General features: G+C 33.5%; 2 protein-coding genes and 1 long non-coding RNA gene across 4 annotated transcripts; all 3 read right to left on the bottom strand.

The window, feature by feature from the left end:
* Positions 1–5,475: 5,475 nt before the first annotated feature.
* Positions 5,476–8,195, bottom strand: LOC129300767 (uncharacterized). Its single transcript, XM_054939354.1, has 11 exons — positions 7,989–8,195; positions 7,610–7,874; positions 7,360–7,456; positions 7,155–7,279; positions 6,998–7,082; positions 6,739–6,874; positions 6,497–6,657; positions 6,284–6,404; positions 6,034–6,207; positions 5,857–5,925; positions 5,476–5,748 (listed from the first exon to the last, which is right to left on the bottom strand). The coding sequence occupies exons 1-11, from the start codon at positions 8,139–8,141 to the stop codon at positions 5,476–5,478; spliced, it is 1,659 nt and encodes a 552-aa protein (XP_054795329.1). The 5' UTR covers positions 8,142–8,195.
* Positions 8,196–9,328: 1,133 nt separating this feature from the next.
* Positions 9,329–10,720, bottom strand: LOC129300765 (uncharacterized). The gene is made up of 3 exons (XR_008590830.1): positions 10,628–10,720; positions 10,133–10,523; positions 9,329–9,431 (listed from the first exon to the last, which is right to left on the bottom strand). It is a non-coding gene; the product is annotated as an uncharacterized LOC129300765 (long non-coding RNA).
* A 2,436-nt stretch (positions 10,721–13,156) lies between these two features.
* On the bottom strand, positions 13,157–19,092 carry LOC129300766 (putative multidrug resistance protein). 2 transcript variants are annotated; one of them, XM_054939351.1, is made up of 7 exons: positions 18,710–19,092; positions 18,510–18,564; positions 18,205–18,392; positions 17,204–17,661; positions 16,535–17,075; positions 14,120–16,080; positions 13,157–13,817 (listed from the first exon to the last, which is right to left on the bottom strand). In XM_054939351.1, exons 1-7 carry the CDS (start codon positions 18,887–18,889, stop codon positions 13,448–13,450), a joined length of 3,753 nt encoding a protein of 1,250 aa, XP_054795326.1. In that variant the 5' UTR covers positions 18,890–19,092; the 3' UTR covers positions 13,157–13,447. The 2 variants fall into 2 exon arrangements, with proteins under 2 accessions (XP_054795326.1, XP_054795327.1); XM_054939352.1 differs by lacking the exons at positions 18,510–18,564; positions 18,710–19,092 and having other exon boundaries at positions 17,204–17,465; positions 18,205–18,309.
* Between the last annotated feature and the right edge of the window lie 7,462 nt (positions 19,093–26,554).

Below are 26,554 nucleotides of genomic sequence, written 5' to 3'. Positions count from 1 at the left end.
ATGTATGGAATATTGTTCTAACCTGCACGTATGGTGCCAAAAATTTTCTTGTCCTTGATTGTCTTTAACAATGATTGTAGTTTCATCTTGAAGACTCTGCATAGGATGTCGGGCCTATCTGTCGAGGAAAGATTATATTTCTGGCAGTATCGTTTGATTTCTGGCCATGCAGGATTGCATTGAAAGTAATAAAGATCTGGGTAACCAGCCCATCTACAGATTGCCATCGCGTCCTGATAGTTCTGGATCATGTATCTTGCTCCTCCAGTGAATGAAGATGGTAAAATGATGCGTTTACCAGTTGAAGATGCTTGTGTTTCCCCTGTTAGAATCGCATCTGATAGATCTTGATACAAGTCACCCCTGAGTTCTTTCTGGTGTGTTCTAATCCAATGAAGTCTTTGAGACTCCATCATAGTGTAACTATCAACGATAAATTGTTGAAGAAGCCTACTTGCATGAAGTATAGTTGAAATTTCATTGTCTCTCATCATGAGTCTGTAGGCAAAAAATTCTCTCATGCTAACAGTTTTCTTCTTCTTTGTAGTTCCTAGAGTCTCTTCTCGATGGTATATATCATCTCTATACCCATCTTCTCCGAGTGGAAATAAGATTGGGTATTGAAGAGGAAGATAAGATGGGTGTAACTCATTGATACGTTGCACTGTGCCTGGTAGTTCCTCAACATAATATCTCTAGGATGGAATGCTTGATCAATATCTCCTACAATGAGTGCAGCAACTTCAGAGCATGTCGGTACATTATATGTGCGTCCATCCTTATCTCGCTTACTAAGTAATGCTAATTTCATGTTATAAGGTAGATGACTTTGAATCATTGCTGATGCCAAACGGTATTGTTTGACAAATGGATTCACTTCATCCAAAGTAATTCGGATCTTGTCTACAATCACTGGATCAATACCTTCCTGACTTTGATAATTACTGCACATAATTTAATGGAAGGATGGATTAGTAATGTGATTTTTATTACAATAATAATTTATGTAAATTTAAGAATTTGAACTGACCTAACGGCTGAGATTCTGTTGGAAACTTCATTCTCCGTGTCATAAATATAGAGTTGAGAGAACACTGGTCTGGACCCCTCAATAGGCAAAAGACTGCCTATTCTATGGTAATTTTGCCCTGTCAGAATGAAGGTGTATGGACCACCACCTTTATTTTTTGAATGATCTATCTTACCACCCATAGATGTAAATGAGAACATGCTATTATAAGCACGAATATTGGAGCGAAAATTCTTTGACTCAGGAAGTGTTTTGTTAAAGAATAAGTCCTTTATAAATTGAGGAGGAGAATGCATTGGTGGCAATAACACTTTTCCCTTGAGGCAACACAAAGAAAACCCATTAGTTATTGAGCCTCTATCTCTTTTAGCCCTTTCATTAAACCACATTTGAGCTTGGCAAAACTTGCAGACATTAGTTGGATCACCCTCATCCAAGTAATCTGAAATTATTGTATTAACAACATTAATATCAATTCAGTGTAGTCAAAATTGAATCGCCATATGATATTGAAAGAGATATACCTAAAGCATTACTTTCAGCCACACCAGCCAGAACAATACACTCATGGTCTTCATTTGGATTGGTATCATCATCAGTAGATAACTCCTCTGAATATAAATTTTTTATCATATATCCAGTTAATTTGATAAAAAGAGATTTGCATATATTGTGAATAATTCAAACCTGAATATTTAGAACTTTGAAAATTAAATTCAGCCATATCATTCATGTTCATCCTCATTGATATTTGTTATGCTTTTAGATAATGCAATTATAATTTTTTTGTTGCAAGGAATAATCAATGTCAGAATTGAATGCTACATAGGAGGTAGTTTTAAGCAATCAATACCAGTGCTACCATAATTCTGTACTGATTTATTTGCTTGAGTTTTTTTGTGCCATGTACGTCTTTGAATTCTATCATTGTGAGAGGTAGTAGAACTGTATAAATCTCTTTCTACATCTGTAAAGAAATCTGGGTTAAATTACATCAAAATATGTAGTTGGAAAATGAAACATTCATGTAGAGGCATTAATGGTTAACCTTGGTTTATTGATAGTTCTCTATGTACTGGTAATTCCAAGACAGCATTTGAATGTTGTGTAGTTGGCATACTGATCTTTTCTGATTATAACACATGCCACATAGGAAAAAAACAAAGATACTATTTTTTTTCATGTGTGAATAACAAAAGGAAGTGGATAGCACGTGGGATACATTCAATGAATTATCAAAACAATATATAAGATAAACTACACAAAAAATATATATATACTAAACTATCATCACCACAACATGAATTCATTAAAACTTGTGCCATGGGTATAATCTCATAAAGAAATGACAAGGTGGATAGCACATGGGGTCTAGATAAGTGCAGAACAATAAAATAGCCGCATAACTTGCCACAATACATGCATTATTGGCCGTATGACATCTGGTTAATGTAATTGATTATGTAAAGCCATTTGGAAAGCATATTGCCATATGAAAAGAATATCACCATCCTAGAAATATAATAGCATTTATCATAATAAATGAAGTAGAACTACCGTACATCAATATCCACAATGTCAATGAATTTGTTATATATAATAAATGAAGTTAGCACTAACATACACATCTATCATGTCCTAAGACATAGTAAAGTGGGACCATGAGAAGATTAATCAGAAGCATTATTTGCAAGAGGAATGACAAGTGGAATGTTCATACTGTGGCACGATTTGCATGCAATTAGGGGTTAAATAATAGCAAGCCATATGTAAAGCAGTTGCAATTCTGTCAAAAACTACATTATCACATAACAACCTTTATATTTGAATATACTGATTTATTCAACTCAATCTGATTGAGTAGAAATGACTATAAAAATATCACTTAAGCACCCATCCGATAGGTAGAAAATAAATTTTGAATGAAGTACCTTGTTCTTGAGTGTTCTGCAATTGAGAAAAGGAAATGAAATCACCATTGGAGCCAAAGTTTTGAAAAGTGCAGAATCTGGTGCTCCTTCTCTTAAACATTGGCTCTAAGTCTGATTTATGGTATAGTTGATGTGCATTCATACTTGCTGGGCAAATCACAAATAAATCAGGGGATTGGTCATGAGTTCGTAATAATAAGCCATGGAGGGAGAACAATACCTTCGACATCAGCATTACCAAACTTCTTTGACAGGTTAATTGCTACATTAGTTATGTCTTGAAGAGCATTTATCCTTGCCTGTTTTCTATGATGTGGAGATTTATTGGTTGAGAAGAGTTGAGAAGGATTTGTATTTGGTATATTCTCTGCTTCAGGTTCTGGTGTGCCATTGTCTTCAGATGCTGGTGATTCAAACGTGGAAGTCATGATAGCAGATAACCTTGCACTATTTCTCTTTCTATTGAACATCTTGTATTGAAGTTCTGACTTCAAGTACTAAGACTTAATTCAGAAACTACTAAGCTTGCACTTTGAATCAGTGAATGTGCAATCTGAATTTTTTATCTGCTGTTAGATTGGAGTTTAGCAAATTCATCTTGACTTCCTCTACCGAGTTCTTGATTCTAAAACCACTACAAATGATATTTGAATCAGTTGACGTGAAAAATGCTCTTAGTTTCAAATCTCAGATTTTGGTTCACAATATCCAAGGAGGTTGAAGCTAAGAGGTTAAGGTAGGAAGGGATTCTTGGAAACCTCAATAGGCTGTGTGCATTAATTAGATGACTTTGACATTTGGAAAAGGCTTATGCGGCTTATTATCTCTTCTTACTGATTTCACAAAGTAGAGAAGTGACATGACTCTAGAGGTGTTTGTACATAGACTAACTGTCAAAATATTGCATTAAAGCATTTTGACACTGACAAATGCACCTGGCGTAGGTGAAATACACTGATTCTGGTTCAGTTGAATCTTACAGCATTTAATGAAGCATGTAGAAAGCAATTAAAGTCTGGCTTATGTGACAGGTAGGCAACTAATAGTAATGATGTTATCAAATTTCAAATCTATTGACTGTGTATTGGTGTTAACTGCTGGTTATTAATTTATTTTATACCAGTGCAAGTAATATCGATGCTGTTACTATTAGTTTATTTACTATTTTTCTGTCCCTTTTTATTTTTTTGGATAACAAAAAAATCTTTCTTGTACAACTGGCTATGAATTAAAACTTGTTGTTTTAGCAAACAACTTATGACAGCAAAGATGTTTTACGGTGCCCATTGTTTCTGGTGTATTAGCAATATATTAAAACATATTTGATGTCAGATATCTTGTTTAATTAGAATTGCATTAGTTCAATGGAGTTGCCGTCATGTGTTTCTCAAATATTTGCACTAATGGGTGAGTCAATATTTTTTCATCAAATCGATTTTTTTTGGTGACTTACTTAATTATTTACTGTCAGGTTGTTTCTACTTTAAATTAGAATTGTATCAGTTTATTTATTTACTTTAATTATAGATCTGTTTCTAATTACTTCCCATCTTGATTTGGCTTGGAAGAATTTTTTTTTAAGTTATTGCTATATTAATTCTATATGACATAATTTCATACCTTCCAATCTGTTCAAAAGAATATCTCTTCATACTTTATAATTTGTTCAAATCTGTCATAGTGTTATGAAGATTGCAGTATCAATTAGCGTTTTCCAGATTTAATTTGGTCTAAATGGAGGATGAGAATATACGTGTAGGTATCATGCACTGTAAAAATTTAATTAACGTTTAAAGCATCATAACTAATTTTTTGAATTTAAAGTGGTCACTCATATTTCATGCACATATTCTATAATGGTGTGAATTTTATTATCTTTTAAGCTGCATTTTAGATAATACCAAAAGGAAATAAAATACATAATTAATTCATAAATAAAATACCAAAAGGCCATGTTTTTGGTTGGAATGTTGTTGTCATCTTAACTGACGAGAATTTTGATTTTGTTGCAACATTATGACAGTGTAACACACACCTATAGAAGTCTAGAAGCTGTGAATTTGCCCTTTATAAAGATAGAGATAGAAAGACCAAGTGAGGGAAACCAACATTTACTGTGACAGTATAATACATCTACATTATTTATTGTTTACTGAAATATTCATTTAGGGGCTAAAATGATCAGTCACGCAACACAAATTTAAAAGGAAGTCATCAAGTTGTCCTATTTTCAGCACTGCATTCCTGGAAAATATGGAAAATTGGTAGAGGAAAAATAATGAGCTCCTAGAGCATTGACAGACCTTAAAATAAATGCCATTAGTAATTAATAATTCATTACATATTAGAGTTCCTGGCTAAAAGAAATAAAACTTAAACAGCAACATAATAACTGTTTTAATTCTAATATCTGGAAAGGCAAGATGATAAGTGAACACTAAGCACAACAATAGTTAAAAAAAACATAGAAACAACAAAAAGGACATTAATGCTTCAGTTCAAGCTCTTAAAAGCTCAAGGTTTTTCTTGTTTAATTATCTTGACAGGCTTGGTGTTAGGCATGGCATAAGTAGATGGTTGAGGTTGGGGATTAATTTGCTGGACTTCTGCACTCTTTTTCAAATATTGCTTCCTCTTTCCTCTTGGCAATGGAGGAGGATACAGCTGAGATATAGTCATTTCATCAAGCCCAATGTCCTGAGACATTATTGGTTCAACTTTGGAAAGAGATGAACCCATAGTTGTTTCTTCATGACTATTCTTAAAGTCTGAGGCTGTTGGAACCACCTGCAATAATCAAACACACACAAAGGCACTCCTAAATCATTCATTGCATAAAAAAAACTTTTCATAGACCATAACTAATATAAAATATAAAATTGCATTTCATTATACCTCATTCACTCCCTCTTTAACTATAGTACCCTCTAAGACCATAATAGCCAGACCTGAATTGGTACCCTCCTAGAATGTAAAATTTTTTAAAAAACCAAACAAAATACAAAATAATTTAGCACAACATGTCAGTTATTGAATAAACTTTTAAACCATAATAGCTATCAATTGTTTCACCTCTACTGAAGCCTCTTTAAATTGCTCAAGAAGGTCTTGACATGCTGTGTATTGAACCACACCAATGCTAGAGTTAGGATGTTCAAGATTGTAGCTTGTACGCTTTAGCTTGAGCAGCATTTTTCTCCCTACCACATCTTCAAGCTCATCTGGGAAGGCATATGAACGATTTTCCTAGCATTCAAGGATAAGTTAGACAATATGTGGTTAAATTTTGGAAAAGATAGAGAGATGAGTGCTAAGAGATTACTTTATGCAGCTGCTCTTTTATCTCAGAAGCAGTTTTTAGAGTGAACTCATACGCATGCTTGTCAAAAAAGACAACAGAGGTATTTCCAGATTCATCAGACACGTTATAGTGTGCTTTGAGCCTAATTAAATAGATTTCCAACCATATGTAATGAGAATAGAGTTAAATGTAAACCACAAATGAAAAGAAAGTAGGAAAAGTTAGCAAATTTACTTAAATTCAGTTTGAGTCATATCATTGGGGCATGAAGGGCAAACCATAATTCCTTTTGAATTAGGCCTATGTTTGGTTCCACATCTGATACAACCCTCATATGTCCAGCCTGGATTAGTCTCTAATTTCTCTATTACACACTCTATAATAAATGGATCACCCTAATAATAATAAAAAAAAGGTAACATGTCATTAAAAATGAAACTTTATCCATGACCATTCACATAGGTTTATGAGGTCACCACTTTCATTGTGTCGATGTCAGAAATCATAATCTTCTTAGTGGATCTCAACATAGAGTCTGCAGAGAGTTGTGTAGTTTGAATTGGTATAACTTGGCTGAAGCAAGAGTTGTTTGGAGATGAGCTTTCCTTGGCACTGGAAAACAAAAAAGAGTTGATGCAAACACTGTAATGTAACTGACATGTTGATAAACGGATAAAGGGTTAAAGAAATGGTGCTTGTAATAAATTTCATGCTACTGGTCACTTTTTGCTAAACCTGTCGATCAAATCTGAAACTTCCTTAATATTTGGATTCATCCACACTTTTGTTGCATTGAAGGATGAACCAATCTGGACCTCCTCTGCACAGGAAAAAATAAATTAGTTTCTCATGTCAAAAAGGCAAAGGTAAGAGTGTGTTGAAAATTTCTTACTGTTGTCTATAGTAAGTCGGCACAGTTGAATGACAAACACTAATGGAAACCTTTCATTGTCAAGATAGCTATAATAGGTATTTGAGGCACACTCTCCAAGAAGCACACATACAATACTTGTGCCACTGCAAAAGAAATAAGTTAGGAACAGCTTCTTAGGTCATGCAGAATAAAAGACATGCACCCATTAAAAAAATATTCTTACTTTTGATCTGCCAATGTTAAAGTCAGCTTGTTTTGGAATCCATTTTCGGTCCTGTACTCTTCAAGCTTTCCTATGGACTTTAACACTCCAATAACATCTGTATAAAGGCAGAGAAGTATGGAGGAGAAAGTAATGTCATATTTAAAGGAATATTACAGAAATGAAGGTTGTAAAGAAGATAACTCGTGGGCACACATCTCATGTCATTTTTAAAAACAAATTCCTTGAAGATATTGTTTGAACAAATTACCAATCAAGTATTCAGGTGCAATCTCTTGCTCAAGGCAAACACTAATAGGCATAAAAGAGAAAGAGTTCCATGGTATGTTTGCTTTCTCTTCATCTATGAAAGTGTTTGCATTAAAAATGATCTTGTAAGTGTGATTTGTTGCTTTGTACTGGTTATTCTCTACTACATTGAAATTGGCTATGAATACAGTACTTCCCTCAACAGCCCTATCTCTGAAACGTTCAAGAAGAGGCTTTTGTGTAACACTTGCTTGTATCCTCTCACCCTAACAAACGGAGAAAATTAGATAAGTATGATATGTTGAACAACACATGTAACTAAGCCAAGGGATATGATCTACTAATGTAGAAATTTTGAAAATAGTTAGAAAATGTAATACCTCTTCATCAATGAGAATCATGTTGATACAAAATACCTCTAAAGGCTTGTTTTTAGGAGTAACATTCCATTTCCTTACAACCCTTACAACAATGGTCCACGTCTCCTTGGAAGCATGAAGTTCTCTGATCAAATGGCCTTTTCTTGGTGCCATTCCAGCAGCCGAAGAGGAGGTGGTTGGACAGTGCAGAAGCAAATACTTTTTGGTTTGAAAGTATGGGATGGTGATACAAAATGAAATCAGTTAGGGGGAATAAATAGAGGCATGTAGGAGGACACAATAGCAAGTTCACATTAGACACTACATGAATTCAGATTGGCGGGAACCAAAAAAGAAGCCACCTACAGCAAGTTCTCACGTGAAGATGTGAGCTATATGTGCGTACAGTGGAATTTAATGCTTTACAGAAGGTACAGCTTATGAGTGACAAGTAAAAGACTATCCCATGCAAGGAGTAAACAGCTAATAAGGACTGGTTTAAGTGTCTTAAGTAGGCAATAGCCTTATGATATCGGGAAACAAAGAAGACAGGATGTAACATGAAGAGTACATCGCACAATGCTCTATGTGTCCTACAATACCTACTCTTGCAAGAAACACGTCCAATCATACTTAATAAACAAAGAAACTTTTATTAATAGATTGCCTTTTCATGTATCCTCACCTTATTTTGCACATTGTTATCCATCAGTCAAAACATATTTCACAATGTTTGGAAAAGTGACTCATAAAATGACGGTTTCATGAACATGGTTGAAACGTACTAATATAATAAGGAACTCCACATCATGATTTACAAAAATCAACAATCAACTATTTTATCATGATTTACAAAGCAAGAAACCATACCTCATCATATTAAAAGTAAGCAAGATCTAGATATAACAGACTTAGAACTAATAGCCATGCCTCATCATATTTGGAAAAGTAAAAAAAAAAAAAAGAATAAAAAAATTTATCAATGCATTGAGTTGTTATGGCTGCAAACATGATTTTGTCCAGAGTTCGTCCTATTATAGTAGGTGATAGAAAACTAAAAGGGTACTCTTAAAATGATCTGCCCTTTAAATTGCTGCAACTTTCTAAGTTGGCAGTAGGATGAATTATTTCAAAATAAAGTTGGAGTATCCCTTTAGTAGATTATATTCAAGCAAGAGAACTCAAATAATTTAACAAACTCTAAACTCTTAACTTTTTAATGTTTGCATATATCTAATTATTCTATAAATTTGATACTGGAAAAATAAGGAAACTCTTGAGTGATATCGAATATGAAAATAAATACAATTGATACACCAAACATATTACAGTTGTTGGCCAAAAATATTAAAAGTGCAACAGCAACATAGTAGCTACTCTAGTCCTAAGTAAAGAAAAGAAACCATGATAACTGGATGCGGACTTCCATGCACAATGCTCAAGGTGTCCTTCCATGTCTTCATCCTAAAAAAAATATCAGTGGAAGTAACAGACACAATAAAAGTTTTTTAGGAAACAAAAGGAAGATACTACTGTGCAACAGATGAAAAATGTCAAGCTTTATAATCCAAGAATTTACTGTGACAGTATAAGATCATGGATTTAGTCGGTATATTGTACCTAAGATTCACACTCTTAACATTGCTTCAGTATAGTGATTCAGATACTTTTAAGCATACTGACTTAAGATTGAACGGTGGTTGTTAGTGAATGTTGGATAAATATAGATGGTTATAGATGATAAGGCAATTGTACGTAGGCAGTAAGACTTTTGTTTAAAGAGGATGAGATAGGATAGTTCGAACACATAAACGAATCTTCATCATCCAGCCCTCTCTGATTAAACAAAAACTAATGAGCAAGCCAATAAAAGCACGCGAATGGCTAGTCTGCAGCATCCAAGTTGGCAAGAGCCTAAAAGGATCCTTCACTAAAGGGGAATAGGTGATCCTTCACTAAAGGGGAATACACATGTGAATCTGACATAATACATCTATCTCAAAAATAGACATTTTCATTATCCTAAACTATCGCACCTAAGATTGGTCAGAAGCAAAAGAACACTTAATGGGATAAATAGGACATTTAATGGAATAAATTACATAGGATAAAGTGCTGGCTTAAGTTAAAATGCTTGAGCAAATAGAATAAGACAGGAATTTTACCTCAAGGATGCTAAAAACTGGAATTGTTTTGCTGGATAGAATTCCAAAATCTAGAGGCTCTTACTTTAGCAAATCTCTCCGGAATCTGACCCGTAAGCATGTTATTGAACCTGAAAGTCCATTCACTTGAAGAAACAGAGTATCGAGGTTCTGAAGTTTGCCGAGTTTCGATGGTATCTCGCCAGTCAATCTGTAGTTCACAGCGTCAAATCTGACGAGTTGCGACAAGTTTCCAATCTTAGGCGGTATGCCGCGCGTGTAAGTGTTGAAGTATCCAACATAAAGTTCCCGGAGGTTGGTCAATGAACACTCGATGGTCCTCCATTTCTGCATCGATGAACACTCGATGCATGCACTGCCTGAGAGATTGAGAGTTTGGGCGATTGAACAACTAAGGTTTCCAGAGATAGAGCAGTTGAGAGAATGAGAGATTGAGGGACCGAGCTTCGAAGAGAGACAATTACAGGAAGAGAAATAAAAGAATGCATGACTCACCAGTTGCTCAGAAGCAGAAGAACACTTGATGTATGCACCGCCAGAAGAACACTTGATGCATCCAGAGATAGAGCAGCTGAGCTTTGAAGAGAGGTACAGCTTTGAAGAGAGGTCCAGAGAATGAGAGATTGAAGCACCGAGCTTTGAAGAGAGGTACAGCTCCAGCTGTCTTGAATGGAAGTCATTACCCGACATACAATGATGAGCGTCTTGCGGAAGACAGATGGAAGTCTGGCAGCAAAATTTTCATTAATTAAACCTCCCCTTGAGCCGTGTGTTGATGGCGTGAAGCCGTTACTGTAGATAAAGCCGGGTACTGTTCATAGAGCTGATGAATAGAGTTTACTGTCTGGAGCCATTTGTATAGAGCAGCTTGCCTGGAATACTTTTATTATTTAGATTGATAAAGATAATAAATTGAGTATACAGTAAGAATTCAAACTTTATTTTATTATATCGTGAGAACTAGTCATTTTTACTAAATCTATTATTCATTTGGTTTTCAATTCAGTTTATTAAAAGACTCTTGAAATAGATTTTGGATGTAGATGTTGTTTGGTTTTTAATTTTTTTTACAAAGTCCATTTAAAAAGTTATTACCAATGTAATTGAATGTACTTTTAGCCATGCATTTGGATTTGTTACTTCCCACTTGTCAAAAGCCCTTTTCAATTTTTTAAATGTCAAATGTCATTTGGGTAATTATAATATGTGTAAATTGACATTAAGACTTTGGTAATTGACTTGGAAGTAGATTTTGGAGCATGCAATTTAAAAATTTTTCAAAAGTCCTTTCTAACTTATTTATAAGACTTTGGTCTTATTTATAAAATAGATAGTATTTATTTTGGTTATATTTATATGGCATTTTAATAATTATTAATTTATTATATCCATCTTTACCCTTTTATCTTATTAAATGTTGAGAAAGTTATTAAACAATAGGATATTTTATTTTTTTTTAAAATATGAATATTAATAGAGGTAAAATTAAAAATTTGTTAAATACATTTTATTCTATCACAATTTTATAAACATTTTTAATATATTACATCTATATAACAAAAATTATAAATTATGATAAATCAATGTTCTTTTTAATAGTTATATATAAAAAAGTACATCTCTCTATCAAAATTCAAATAACTTTTAATCTATTAAACTGACTTTTAAAAAATATATTCGAATATAAATTTTATTATAACAACCAACTTTCACTAAACTAACTTTTGCCATTTAAAAAAATGTGTCCAAATATAAATTTTATTACAATAACTAACTTTCACTAAATTAACTTTGAATAAATAAACTTTCACTAAATGAACTTTGGCAAACCAAAAACCAAACACACATTTGAAATAATTGAGCTTTTGAAAAGTGAGTTTAAAAAGTGAGATATTATTTAACTATATTATTTCAAGTTTAATCTCTTATTTTTTTTATTTAAAAAATAGTTAATTCATGAAAAAATATATTTATTATTTAAATAATAATAATTAGATATTAATTTTTTAACATTATAAATTGAATAATTAATCATGTTAATTTTTAACATTAAAATATAATAAAAATTAAAAATATTTATCACATTTTTTAAAATTATAAATTAAAAAGTACAAATAATTAGAGATTAAGTTTTTAGCAATACAGATCAAATTTTATGTCATTTAAAATCTTTATCACATCTTATAAACATTTCAAATATATTATACTTGTATAACAAAAATTATAAATCATTATAAATTAATATTTTTTTGGTAATTATACATTCAAAAGCATATAATTTAAGTAACTTTTAGTTTATCAAATTGACTTTTAAAAAAATATATTCAAACATAAATTTTATTATAACAACTGACTTTCATTAAATTAATTTTTGTCATATGAACTTTTTGTAAATGAACTTTTGGCCAAAAAACCAAATGCATCTAATCTCCATGATTTGTCAGTGTTTTTGCACTAGAAATATTTACCAAACAGGTGAGTTATTCTAGCCCTTTAGCATACTGCAAGTAACATCTACCAATAAAAATTATCACCAATGGGCTAGCTTATGTATAAGTTACAGGCAGGAGATTGGAGGAAAACGTGGAAAAGTATGGTAAGATACAGATAGAGGTCAAGAGTTATATTTGTTTTTGTTTTTGTTTTTTTTTTTTTTTGGATACGTTTTGAAACTGTTTAAGAATTATATGAGATTTTGAAAGGATTTGGTTCGGTGCTTGTATTTTCTTTTTTCCTGTTTTGAGGACGCCTTTTGGCTGGCTGGAAGCATCTTTTTCTCCCTTGCAATGAGATGCATTTTCTGACATGCTTGGCGTTCTAGCCAAAAGCTTCAAACAGGTTATCAAATGTATTCAAAACGTTGTTTGTTTAAGCTTTTTGGCCGCTTGTTTATGGAAGTGTCTCTAGGCAATTTCTATTGAGTCAGATCTAGGATTCAAATATTAATCTATCAACTAAGTGGCAGTTCTCATATGGTGGTCGAGGAACTGAAACCTCATGATTTGTGATGCAAGATTACAGAGAGGCACTAGAAATTGCTTTTCCATTTTCATCATGCAATCAATACAAGACCTATTTATACGTCAAAGGTCCTACTACTTCACACACCACAATCCTCAAACAAGCCACTTCTCTCACAATACATAACTACAACTTTGACACTTCTCTAAACTCATATTTGGGTACAAAGGGATCACCCAAATCTAGGAAATATATGTTGTTATTCCTGATTAACCTGTTACGATCTTGTCTCTAAAATTCAAAAGTGAAAAAGGGAAAAGCCTATCTTATGTTGCAGCTTCTTTTGATTTACCTTCAAAAAGATCTACCGTTTTGAAGTTTAACAAGAGAGTAGTATGCTCCATCTTGCCCTAGAGAAATGAGTTCATTATGTGAACCTTGTTCCACAACTTTCCCATCCTTAATCACAGCAATGGAGTTTGATTTCTGTATAGTAGATAGCCTGTGAGCCACAATTATGCATGTTCTGCCAACCATCATCTTCTCTAGTGCTTCTTGAACCAAGTTCTCTGACACACTATCAAGTGCACTGGTAGCCTCATCTAGCAGCAAAATTGCAGGATTCTTCAATATTGCACGTGCTATGGCTATCCTTTGTTTTTGGCCTCCTGACAGTTGAACCCCTCTTTCTCCACAATGAGTGTCGTACCCATCGTTCATGCCACTGACAAGAAAATAACCACTAGATAAGAAACAAAGGCTAAGATTTAGGCTAGGAGAAAAAACAACTAAAACTTAATTGGAATTGATCATATGCAGTACTACATGAAGCCTAGAAAGAGGTGAGGCCTTGATAGCACCCACCTAAGTCAGCTGCACTAACTCTCTTGGTTTCCCTTTTACGAGAAATGCAGTAGAAGTGGGAATTTTCTCTCTTGATGCTTCATTAAAATTTGGAAAACAAGCCCTTTTTCCCATGAAATATCAAATAAGAGGAGAATTTTATTCCTATTGTAGTTCTCATACCTTATAAATTCATGGGCATTAGCTAGAGTTGCAGCCTTCTTTATCTCAGCTTCAGTTGCCTTTTCTTTCCCGTAGGCAATGTTTTCTCTAATGGTTCCAGCAAAAAGGGTTGGCTCCTGACTTACAAGGGCAATACGTGACCTTAGAACTCTCAAGTTGTAGGACTTAATGTCTTGTTCGTCTATGCACACTGTTCCCTTCAATGGTTCGTAAAACCTTTCAATGAGGCCAATAACGGTTGATTTACCGGAACCACTTTGTCCCACTAGTGCTACTGTTCTCCCTGCCTCAACTTTAAGACACAGACCCTTGAAAATCATCTGCTCAGGTCTGGTTGGATATGCAAAGAAAACACTTTTAAGTTCCACTCGACCTCTTAATTTCTTATTTATGTCTACTGCCCGTGTGGTCTCAGGATCAATGTCGCTTCTTCTGTCCAAGATTCTAAACACTGATCGAACTGCATTGCTTCCTTTAGATAAGTCAGAAGTCATGCTTCCTGCTTCTGCAATGATATATGCGGTGAAGAGCAAGATGAAAAATGCTTGGAAAAGATGCTTTGGTTCTATGAGCCCCTCAATCAAAAGCCTCCCGCCATACCAGTAAGCTAAAGCTGCTGCAGTAGTGGTGAAAAATTGTGAGCTAAAAAGACCAAAGCCCGAAATCCATGATTGCCTAACGCTCTCCTTTTGAGGACCTACCAATGTAGATTCGAAAAGGGCCAAAATCCTTTTCTGAGAACTGAAGGCTGTTATGGTTCTATGGTTTATTACAGCTTCACTTGCAAGTTGGCTTCCTTCCTTTTGAGCTTTTCGGGCTTTTTCTGCCATAGACTTCATCAAGACACTTCTTGAATAAAAGCTCCCAACGACTAATGGCTGTACAGCAATCATCACGAGGGATAATCTCCATGTAAGCACCAATGCAAGACCATAAGCGAAGATAGATCCAAAAATTGCTTGAGACAGTAATGACAAACGATCTCCAACAAGGGAGCGAACCATGCTAGCTTCAGAGGCTAATCTTGCACAAATGGCTGCACTTGTGTTCTCTTCATCATCAAACCACCCAATCTCAAAAGTCAACAATTTTCCAAGCAATCTTTCTCGTATTCTTTTAGTCAGTCTTTCTCCCATAACTGCAAAATTGTAGTGTTGAATAATACTTGTAATGAAGTTAAAAACGCCAATTCCCAGGAAAGTAAGTGCCAAGACTCTAGTTTTGAACTTTATTTTTGAGGTTTCAGTGTCAAAGTAGACAGAGATAAGTGTTCCCACAAAAAATGCATTTACTGGCTGGACAGCTCCTGAGCCTATTGCACCCAAGCATCCAAACACTACTCTTCCCCACTCAGGTGCATTCATCTTTAGCAAACGCCACTGCGAAGGAGCTGGATAAGTTGATCTTTTGAAGCTATCTTCATAACTATCATCATTAGGATCACATTGGATTGAGTAGGAATAAGGTGTCCCCATGGAAAATGGCTGACTAAATGGAAATAAAACTGGAGTGCTTGGTGTGTTTGATCTGATACTTGCTGGGCCCGGTGAAATGCTTATCTTGTGGTGGGGATTCCTTTCCTCTGTCTGAAGATTGGGATTCCTGAAATCTTCATCGTGTGTGGTCACTTGCTGCAACTTCACCATCCTTGCATATTCCCCACCTTGTCCATCATTCATTTCCATGAGCTCATTATGGGTACCTGATTCTATCAGTCTCCCTGCTTGAAGAACTGCAATAATGTGAGCAGATTGTATTGTAGTCAGACGGTGAGCAATAATGATTGCAGTCCTTCCTTTTGAAGCTTGATCAATTGCTGCTTGCACCACTCTTTCAGATTGTGCGTCTAGTGCACTGGTAGCTTCGTCAAGCAGCAGAACCTTTGGATCCCTGAGTAAAGCTCTTGCTATGGCAATTCGTTGCTTTTGCCCACCAGACAATTGAAATCCGAGCTGCCCAACCTGGAAAAAAAAAGGCATATAGGTTCATTACTGAAGGATTTAGTTAAAGCAAATTAAAACCAGATTTGTATTGGCAAAAAAAAGCTGGATTCCGTATACGAAAAAATGACTTTCTCCTTTTAATAAAGGACAACTGAGAAAAGATGGATGTTAAGAAAAACTATTTTTGTTGTCTCTGCATTCTTCAATAGAGTATAATTTAATGAAAACAAGACTAGACAATATTCACAATAATGTGTATTATAGGACAGTATATTGTCTGCTAAGAAAAACATGATGATTGTTAACTGATATATTAGCCATCTCAGTAGCATTTCTTGCCTTTGCATACGAAAAAGCATTAGAAACGTTTATGTTAAAAACGTCAAAAAGAAGCATAGTGATACCTTCAAATATAAACTCAAGCAGAACAACTCAAAATTACTTATTAAGTCCATTTCCCATTTTAACTTACTTGGGTTTCATATCCATCTGGTAACTTGACAACGAAATCATGCGCGTTTGCTGCTTTAGCTGCAGTTATCACGCTTTCCATGGATGCCCCTTCTTTTCCAAACAGTATATTATCTTTTATGGTTGTGGCAAAAAGAACAGGTTCTTGATTTACTAGGCCAAGTTGAGATCTCAACCATTTTAACTGAAGTCTGTTGATCTTGTGGCCATCTAAGCGTATTTCTCCCTCAACAGGGTCATAGAATCTCTCAAGCAATGCAATGATTGTGGACTTTCCGGAACCACTACCCCCTACAAGACCTATTCTCTTGCCTGCTGGAATCCTAAGATTGAGTCCTTGCAAGACTGGTGTATCTGGCCTAGATGGGTAACAAAAGTAAATGTCTTGAAATTCAATTTCTCCTCTCACATGTGACAAAGCTTTTCCCTTTTTGTCTTCAGAATCTATAGTTGGTAACCTATCAATCATTTCAAAGAGACGGGTGACAGCCGCTGTCGCCTCTGTGATAGCAGTCAAATGGGGAAGTGCACTTAAGACACTCCTGAAATTCATTGGTACGTAAAATATTAAAATGAGAACGTACTTAAATTTAATGTGCGAAAGAATTTAATTAAAACTCAAAAAGACCATTGATAAGACTAGAAAATAAATAATGACAAATTGACTCACAGGCCTCCCATGAGAACGTTGAAGCCGGCTACAAATACATGGCCACCCTGTTCTCCTTTCTCAGTGATCAAATAAGTTCCAACCCAAGCCTGAAAGCCCCAGCTGATATATATAACTCCTAGGCTTCCTAACATCAGCCCCTTTGCAAAACCTTGCTTTATTCCCAATTCCATAGTTTTCTCAAGTGCATTGCTAAATCTGTTCAGTGTTTGATTCTCCCCCACATATGAATAAACAGTTCTTATTGATGATATAGCTTGTTCTGCAATCCCACCAGCAACTCCATAAGATTCAATCATTTTCATTGCTAGATCTAACATGATCTTCCCAAATATAAGTGCTGGAACGATGAACATGACTGATAGTGGTATAGCTGCCAATGTAAGTCTCCATGATAGTACAAGTGCAAAGATGTGACAGAATAGAAAGGTTGACATGCCAGCGAGGAAGTTTGGTATCTGAGCGGAAAGTAGATATAATTGGATAAAAGCATAAACATCAGACATTTACTTTCAGTTTTTGGCTTCCAATCAAAATATTCCAAAATCACCTTTTTGATTACAAATTCATGTGAAGTTCAATTTCAATATGTTTTCACTAAAAGTTACTTTAGACTGCGTTATCGCCAGAAAGGTAGAAACAAAGTGTTATCTTCTGTAACAAGCCAGTTGATTTTGGGAGCATATAATCCAAAGCGCTTTTGTTCTTAGAACTTTCCCTGCACTTATCGAAGAAATCTGGACACGTGATGTATATAGGACAAGATTCATGCAGAGTTCCTCAATTTTTTGCCATCAGGTTTCTCAAGAAACATATAACATACAGAGGAATTTTCTTTTCTTTTTTTTCATGACCCAGATATGTAACATTGAATTGAATTGTAGAAGGACTTTGCCTATCATGCTTTTATTGAAAATTTGATGGCAAACACCTAAAAACAAGTTTTTTCTTTGTGATTTTTATTAAATAAATTGGTTTCAAAAGACATAATGTGATGGCACCTTTTCACTTAAAGCATCTTGAATTGAGTTGGCATCAACTGTAATGAGGGAGACAACTTGGTAAGTTGTTGAAGAACCTACTGCTTGAGCGTCAAAGAAACCAACTTCTTGTCGAAGTACTGATTTCAGGTATTCCATTCTTATTCTGGAAGTTTGTCTCTCTGCAGTTCTTACCCAACACATTCCCTCTGCAATAGCCAAATGTCAAATGGAACGAAGTATGGAAAGTTATTAGCTTTATTTTGCTCACATCAATCAAGCTGCATAATCTGATAAGTTTGTGTTTCAAGAGAAACATAACCTACCAATGAAAGCTGAAAGTCCAACTCCCATTGCTGCGTAGAAAAGCCTTGAAGCATACTGAAAAAACAAATTGAATAGCAATCTCAAAAACTGCTCTTACAATAAGTACGTTTTTTTTTTTTCTTTTTTGGGAAGGGGATTACTTATGAAATGTGTGTGTATGGCAATGAATTATAACTGATATTTCATTAAGAAAGCCAACCTTATTTACATCATTCTTTGTCAAAATGATGTTTGGGCTTCCATATGCATTAATCACATCGCTGAGAATGAACATCATGAGGGGAACTTGAATCCCATCTCCAAAACTTGCCAACGTCCCAAACAGCATCAACAACTTGTCCACCTTATTTGCATATCGAAACATGCCTTGCTTTGCCATTATCCGCTCGCCCTCTTCACACAAAAACCTTCACCACCCTGAGTCTTATATGATATTGCCCAGTAAGATTTTCCTAGATCACCACAGTATCAGCAGGCAACACACGGCTTATACCCTTGTCTTTTTACCACGAGGTTGTGCTTTGGCTTGGCACACATGGATTTAGCCGCTGTCCTTCGTATTCCCTGGTAGGCTGCCGTACGTAAGTGTTTGCTTCTTAGAAAAGGTATCTCTACATGTATCTCGTTCATTGGCCAGCCATATACATGGGAATCCATTTGGCTTGTTGCAGCTCTTTGGTAACTGCAAAGAATTATTCTGGCGTTGTTATCATTGAGAATAATAGGTGGCCAATCAGGCCTGGTCAACTACTGTTAATGGCTAAATGTCATTGGAAAATGGCCAAGATTTGATGATTTCGAGGCTTGTTTATTGGAAGTGTCTTCGTGCCCTTGCTTTGTTTCGTAGGGCCAGAGAGGGCCCTACTATACGTTACTTTGGTTCACACTAATTCAGTATATATTGATTTGCCCACACGCATGGTTTTATCTGATATTGTTAGTTCATTAAATTAAAAAATGATGAAAATGAAATGTCACCTTCGCGAAGTCGGCTCCCGGGGTCTTTTGTATTACCGTTTTTATATATATGGAAGCATTCCATCCAAGTGTGTCAAGCTGCCGTCTAAATTATTTTCAGTTATAGTTAAACTAAGATGCAACAAAAGGGTGTGTTTGGTCAGGGGTTCTTGAAAAAAAAAAAAAAAAGGAGAGAAAATCCCCTTATTTGATTCAACTCGGAGGAAATGCCTTTCATGCAAGGGGAAAAAGGAATAAAATGTATAAGTTTAATGCAAACTAAAATATATCAGAACATGTGTAAAAATTGACCAAAAAAAATTATATTTTAAAAATATTTTAGGTAAAAAAATGAATATTAAAAACACGTCTCTCATTTCTCCTACCTAAAATTCACCATTTTAAATTTAATCACTCGTCATTTGACGTGATGGCGTAACTCTCTTTGGCCTTTTGTAAGCTCATTAGGATTCTGCTGCGTAAATGGAATAATCTATCTTGTGTCATGAATTTCAAATTATACACCTTCAATGAAATCTATATTAGAATACTCAAGAGGATTATCCCACTGATACAACGACAGTTATCTGATTTTTTTTTCTTTTTTTGGTTACAAGGGGGAAGAAGTTAAAAAAAAAAAAACAGAAAGCAATTCTGCAAAGTCTCCAATTTCCTAAGCAAAGGGCGTTGTCTTACAACAGTCTCCTAATATCATCTCGAGGCATGTCCAGGTCGTGCAAACCTTTATCCAAAGAAAAAGCAAAGGCAGCCAAAAAAATCAGGATATCTATTCCTTTCACGATAAACATGAGCAACATCAACTTGCCAGTCTCTACCTAAAAGTGACAAAACCGCTTTTCACTCAGCCACTAGGGGCATTAGGAAGCACCATCTCTCTTTGGAATACATGAACAGCCATCATTACAGTCCACACCTATTTTAACATTACGATATCTCCAATCCCAAGCCATGTGCAGAAAAAAATGTCAATAGTTAATCTGATTTCAAAATTTTTATAATTCACAAGTGTCTGCAAAAAAAAAAAAAGGTTGCACAAAGTCTAATTAATGTGTCCGTTGGCATCCATGATAAAATTTAAAAAGTAATTTTACAGATAAAACATAATTTCAATAGTTCTAGACAAGAATATACGTGTATACGTATGCATCTTATAAAAATAAAAATTATTTCGCTCAATGCAAAACAAGCACAAACAATTTGTTTCCTTCAGAACTTGTTGTGGCAATATTAAAAATTGTTTACTCCCTCCGTTAAAAAATATAAGATATTTTTAATCAAATTTTACATCTCAATAAAGTAATTACTTACGTTCAAACTAACTTTATCTTTTTATATTTATTTTTATTAAATATTTTACAATAAATGTCATTCATCAATAAGGATATTTTGAAGAAAAAAAAAAGCAATAGTTACAACACCTAACGATTAAAAATGTCTTACACTTTTTAACATTCAATTCTTTAAAAAATATCTTATATCTTTTCACAGAAAGAGTACCTGTTAAAGCAAAACCAATGAACAAAGATAGAAATCATAAAAAAGGTATGCTGTTATGCTTATTGAACGAAATGTATATTCCTTTGGCCCAAAGAACTATATAGAGGGTAGATTCCTGACTGCAGACATGGCATATTGTTGCCAAAAACTACAAACAGACTATCAAATGCCATTGACAACGTTGTTATTATCAACAAATGATTGAATATGAAAATGTCACTCTTTAAACAGGCAGCTCCTAACAGTGTTTGTCGTTTATTTATCCAAGTGTCTCTATCTGCAGTGTTTGTCGTTTATTTATCCAAGTGTCTCTATCTGCGTTATTTGAAGTGTTTTGAATCATGATAGTACTAACTATACTGCCGTCTCTGCTCTCTAACCAAAGTCATAATATAATCCAATCACTCTTGGATTCTACCATGCCTTGTTTATTTTTCATCTCAATGTTATTCTCCACATACTCTGTTCTTTAATTAATTCCTACCCTGGTGCCAAACAATCAACGAGCCGCATACTCTGTTCTTTGTGTTCTTTGTATTTATCACTGACTCTGTTCTTTGTGAAATTGTTCACAATGGAGCCGATAGATGCATATCCAAACAAATTTATCTATTTAGATTCTGAGATATAGTCAGAATTACAAATACTAGAATTCAGAGTCATCTATCTCTTATGAACATGAATCTCCTAGCTAGTTTCATACAAAGAAGTTAAGAGGGGCAAAACACAGAAAAAAACAGAGACGTGTGCCCATCCCATTTGATTTGTGGACATGCAAGTTTTATAAAGGTGACTGGGTGAGGCTCACTTGGTTGCTTTTATCTTTCTTTCAGCAGACTTCACTTCTTGAAGTATCTAATGGGATCCTAATCAATCCTTATCCTTCATTCCAAGCTAATAAATTGCTCCATTTAGTCCTTATTATATAGGCCTTCCACATGTTTATTTCCTTGATATAATATATTTTGTTTAAACAATAAAATTTTGAGTTAAATAGCAAAAATATCTTAAAAAATTTTCACAAGCTACACTTGATATCTTTAACTTTTATTCAAAGCAATGTTATCTCAAAATTTTAAAATATGGTACCCTCATCATTTAAAAATATAAAATATTTTTTGAAAAATTGAATGTTTAAAAATTTAAAATATTTTTAATCTTTTAAAATGTAATTATTATATTTTTTTAAGATAATAATTTTTATTTATTATAAAATATTTATAAAAAGATAGAGTTAATTTTAAAGTAAATAACTATATTATTAAAAAATAAAATTTAATTAAAAATAATTTATATTTTTTAACAAAGGCATACGGCATTACCCCACTTCTGAGTAGATATATGTTGACCCTTAAATCTTTGACCAATAAATGTACATGCGTCCTCCCTGAGTTGTTGTTCTTCCAAATCAAATTTACACGTGTTCCCTGACTTCTTCTCTCTCTTCTTCTTCTCTGACCCCATGGTCTCTCAATCTTTCTCATCTTCTTCCGGTTCATGAAGGACTAACTTGTGTCAGGTTTGTATCAAATTTTGCATATTCTCAACTTCACCCATGTCTGCCCAATCTTCTTCGAATGCGACAGTGATGCATCCCAACAAGAAATCTATACACTTGACCTCCTACCTCAATCCAGCGGCAACCTTCATCTTTTGGAAGGCCAATCCCCTTCATCCTCTGCCTCACTTTTCTCACATCATCCCGCTTCCTCAGCGCAGCATACAATTTGATAGCAATACAAATAGAAATTTAAATCTAGCAAATAGCTAGTTACAGAGCTGCCGGGCAATGTAATGGTGGGGGCCAATGTCTGTACGCGACTCCGGTCAAGTTCACGTAGCACAGAGACGACCGGCGGGGATTACGCAAAAACGGGGTGGTACAAATACGTTTGGGTTGGCGTATGGGTCCGAGCTTCAGCGACCGAGGGAAGAAATATGCGTTTGGGATGATATCAGATGCTAGTCCGAGAGAGACTTGGACCAGCGTGGCTGAGAACGACGAACAAGCGTAGGAATGAATGGTTAAATGAACACAGGGCGGATCTTGCGTCGGGGCACAAGAATGCACGGACCTGACTTCACGGAGGTATATCAGTTTATGTTCTTGTTGCAGTCTTGCAGAAGAGGGTGAGAAACAGAAGGGGGAGACAGCAAGAGGGGGGGAGAGGGGGAGAAAGGGAATACGTTTGAATTTGACTGGGGATGTATATTTTGGTTTATATTTAACGGTGAGTCTAGATTAACTGCAAGGTAATGTTGCATTTTTTTTTTTTTAAGTTTGTGAAGACTTGTTTTTTCCTTAGTTAACCGAAATTGTAACAAGGCTGCAAACTTTTTTGCAGGTAATGCTAAAAGGAAGATCAATCTGGTTGGCGTGATGATCTCACCTCTATTTATCTTAACTCATATGTTAAATCTTGATAAAGTTACAACTCTAAGTTGTTCAAAACAGGAATTGATTAATTAATTTGTTTCTTTGCCTTTTTTTCATTTTTATTTGTTTGACATGATTATTGTATTTTTGTGTTTGGTTTATTTTTTTTTTGGTGAGTTTTTTGTGTGTGTTAGGTTATATTTGTAGGTTTTTATTTATTTTTTTTTGACTTCAACTATCATTGTATGTATTTTAATTTTTTTGTAATTAATAAAATAGGCTTTCTTTTTTGGCCAAAAAAAAAGAAGTTTGAAGTTGACATTGCTTTATAAAAAAATCTAAAATATCAAATATCTCTTGCAAAAAAAAAAATTATGACATTTTTATCTTTAATCCTAATTTTTGTCACTTAATATTCTTAACTGCCTATACAACTTTTAACTAATTAAACAAACACCTCTATCCAATGACTTTTACTGAGAGTAATTTTGAAATTTTATAAGAAATAATTAGCTTTAACTATCTTCCTTGATTTAATTAAAATTATTAATTAATATGTGCTTATAAAAAGGATGGATGGGAGTAAGAAGGGGTAAAAATCTATAGCACATTCTTATTAACTGATTAACTCCAACAAGCAGACAATTAGATGTTGAGAACAAGCATGATGCTTGCTTTTTCCTTAAACTCAGTCCAAGAAATGATTTTAAAAGATCACAATGAACTCTTGACCCAAAAAAAAAAAAAAATCACAATGAACTCCAGTAAAGACAATTCAAGCACTACAATATATTACTTTCCATTCCACGATAACAAATAAGTAATTACATTTCTATATATAAATTACACACAGATTAATTTTATCGACATCAAATAATTAAATTACTAAATAAATTTTTTAAAATAAAGAAAGAAATTTTTAGTATCATTAATTTTTTTCTCGCCAAAAAAATTATTATTGAGAAAACTAATAATTAAAAAAAAGAGCTTGGTTGGGGGAGAAGAGTCACGCTTACTACATACTAAATTTGGACTGAAAGCGGTTAAATTTGAATTAATCAATGGCTTGGTTAAAAATGTTTTATCATTTCGTTCTATTCCTTTCTCATCTCCCTTTTTATTGATTTGGTATGCTTGTGGTTGTCAATCATCTTTCAGTGTTTCTTTATAAATTGTTGAAATTATTTATTTTGTTTTATTCTTCTTCAATCCTTGGTTGTCAAATTTTTTTTCTTTTTTTTTTCTTTTTTCTTTTTCCAACTTCCTTCACTTTCAAACTTATTTCTTCTTTCTTTATTTTATTCTTTTCATTTATGTAACTCGTGGTTATATTGTCGATTTGCTATGCTTGTAATTTTCAAACATGTAAGTATTATTAATGATTATTTATGAATATAACAAAATTATTATTTTTATTTTACTTTTTTGCCATCAATTAAATTTTTACTAATTTATTGATTATTAATTTATTTGCACATAAAAACTTATTTTTTTGGTTATCTAATGCTTGTCTCAATCTATAAGATGGATAAATTATTCAAAATATTGGTTTTGTTTCATTCTTTTTATTGCGTGTATTGTTGATTAATTGTCCATTTATCTAATAGGTTGTATTTTGATTTAGGTTTTTGCATTTTTTTATTTCAAGTCTCTATACTTTTTTCCATTTGTAACATAAGTTTTTTTTATTTTCAAAGAGATGTTGATGTAATACAAACGGTTTTAAAATTATTGACTTATCTATTAAAATTGTTAAGTTTGTATTGATTAAATTGATGTAGAAATTGACTTTTTAATTAGTAAAATAAATTAAAAGAGCTACATTAGATAAAAAAAAAGACTGACTTGGATTTCAACTCAGCCCTGTACTTTTAACTCTAGGTTAACCTTTTTTGAGGCAAAAAAAAAATGGTGTAGCTTTTTAAAAAATAATATATAGGCCGATTAAAAAATCCATTTCAACGCTAGTTTAGCAAATTATCACAATTTTAACGGTGTGTTAATAGACACGTCAACAATCCTAGTGCTCTTTGTGCCACATTAATGTTCTTTTGAAAATAAGGAATTAATGTTATAGATAAAGAAAGATAGAAACTTGAAACATAAAAAAAATAAAAATTTAAATCAAATTTCAAACAAAATACAAAAATCAAAAGTAATATTTTTTTAAATAAATATGGCGTTAACATAGAACAAGTAAAAAAAATTCTCATAAAAAACAAATAAAATTTCATATAAAAATGTTATATGCCTATGAAAAAATCTAAAAAAAATGTTAACAAAAGTTAGGTTTAGCAAAATGAGTTTTTTCTTTTTTTTTTTTTTGCCTGAAAAGTGAGTTAGTTCCTAGTAACACGTGTTTATATAATTATTGTGCCATTTTGAAGTTTGGTATTTTAATTACAATAGGTTGATGTGATTCTTCTTCTTCTTTTTTTTTTAATTTTCCCGTACATCGCACAAGAAAATAAACTCTGGTTACTTAAAAATAAAAAATACATGTGAACAATCTTAAAAAAAATTGTTAAAAGTGGGTCATTAGTTTTTCGCCAAAAACCTTAGGTCATCATCAAAAGTTTTTAAAAGCCTGCAAAACAGAATTATATGCATGTATAGTTATCATTATATTTTTTTACAATATTTCGAGGGCGTAAGGTGTACAGAGTAATTTGACTGGAGGGGTAAAAATAGCAAGCACGAAGGTTGGAATCAACTTTTCAGCTCATTATTACAATGAGATTTATATCATTTAAATTTTTTAAATGATTTAAATTTTAAATATTATTATATATTATATTTATTAAAATAAAACATTGTAAATAATTTTAATAATTTTTTATTTTTAATGTGATCTAAATTTAATTTTAAGGATCCAATCAATATATTAAATAAAAGTCATAGGAGGCCACTGATTGGTCAGCATATATTTATTTCCATTGGTCAATTTACTTAAGTTAAATTTTAATTCTCCCACGCAATTGGTTCAATTGATTTATTCATGTACAGGATCTTACCCATTCTCTTCAAGCGTTTTGTCATTCCTCATTCCAAATGGGAGCATTAATTCAACTGTTTTACGCCTACCCATGTTCCCAATGCTTATTCTAACAATTCCATTTTAGAATCAGCTTTACAAAAATTTCAATATAAGTTTCAATTTATTTTGGGTAGTCCTCATTCTTTGTCACTCTT

Source organism: Prosopis cineraria, unplaced genomic scaffold (assembly GCF_029017545.1).
Source record: "Prosopis cineraria cultivar Desert tree isolate PC_DT_omini unplaced genomic scaffold, ASM2901754v1 PC1739, whole genome shotgun sequence".
Lineage (NCBI taxonomy): Eukaryota > Viridiplantae > Streptophyta > Magnoliopsida > Fabales > Fabaceae > Prosopis > Prosopis cineraria.
This window is presented reverse-complemented; position numbering and strand designations above follow the sequence as displayed.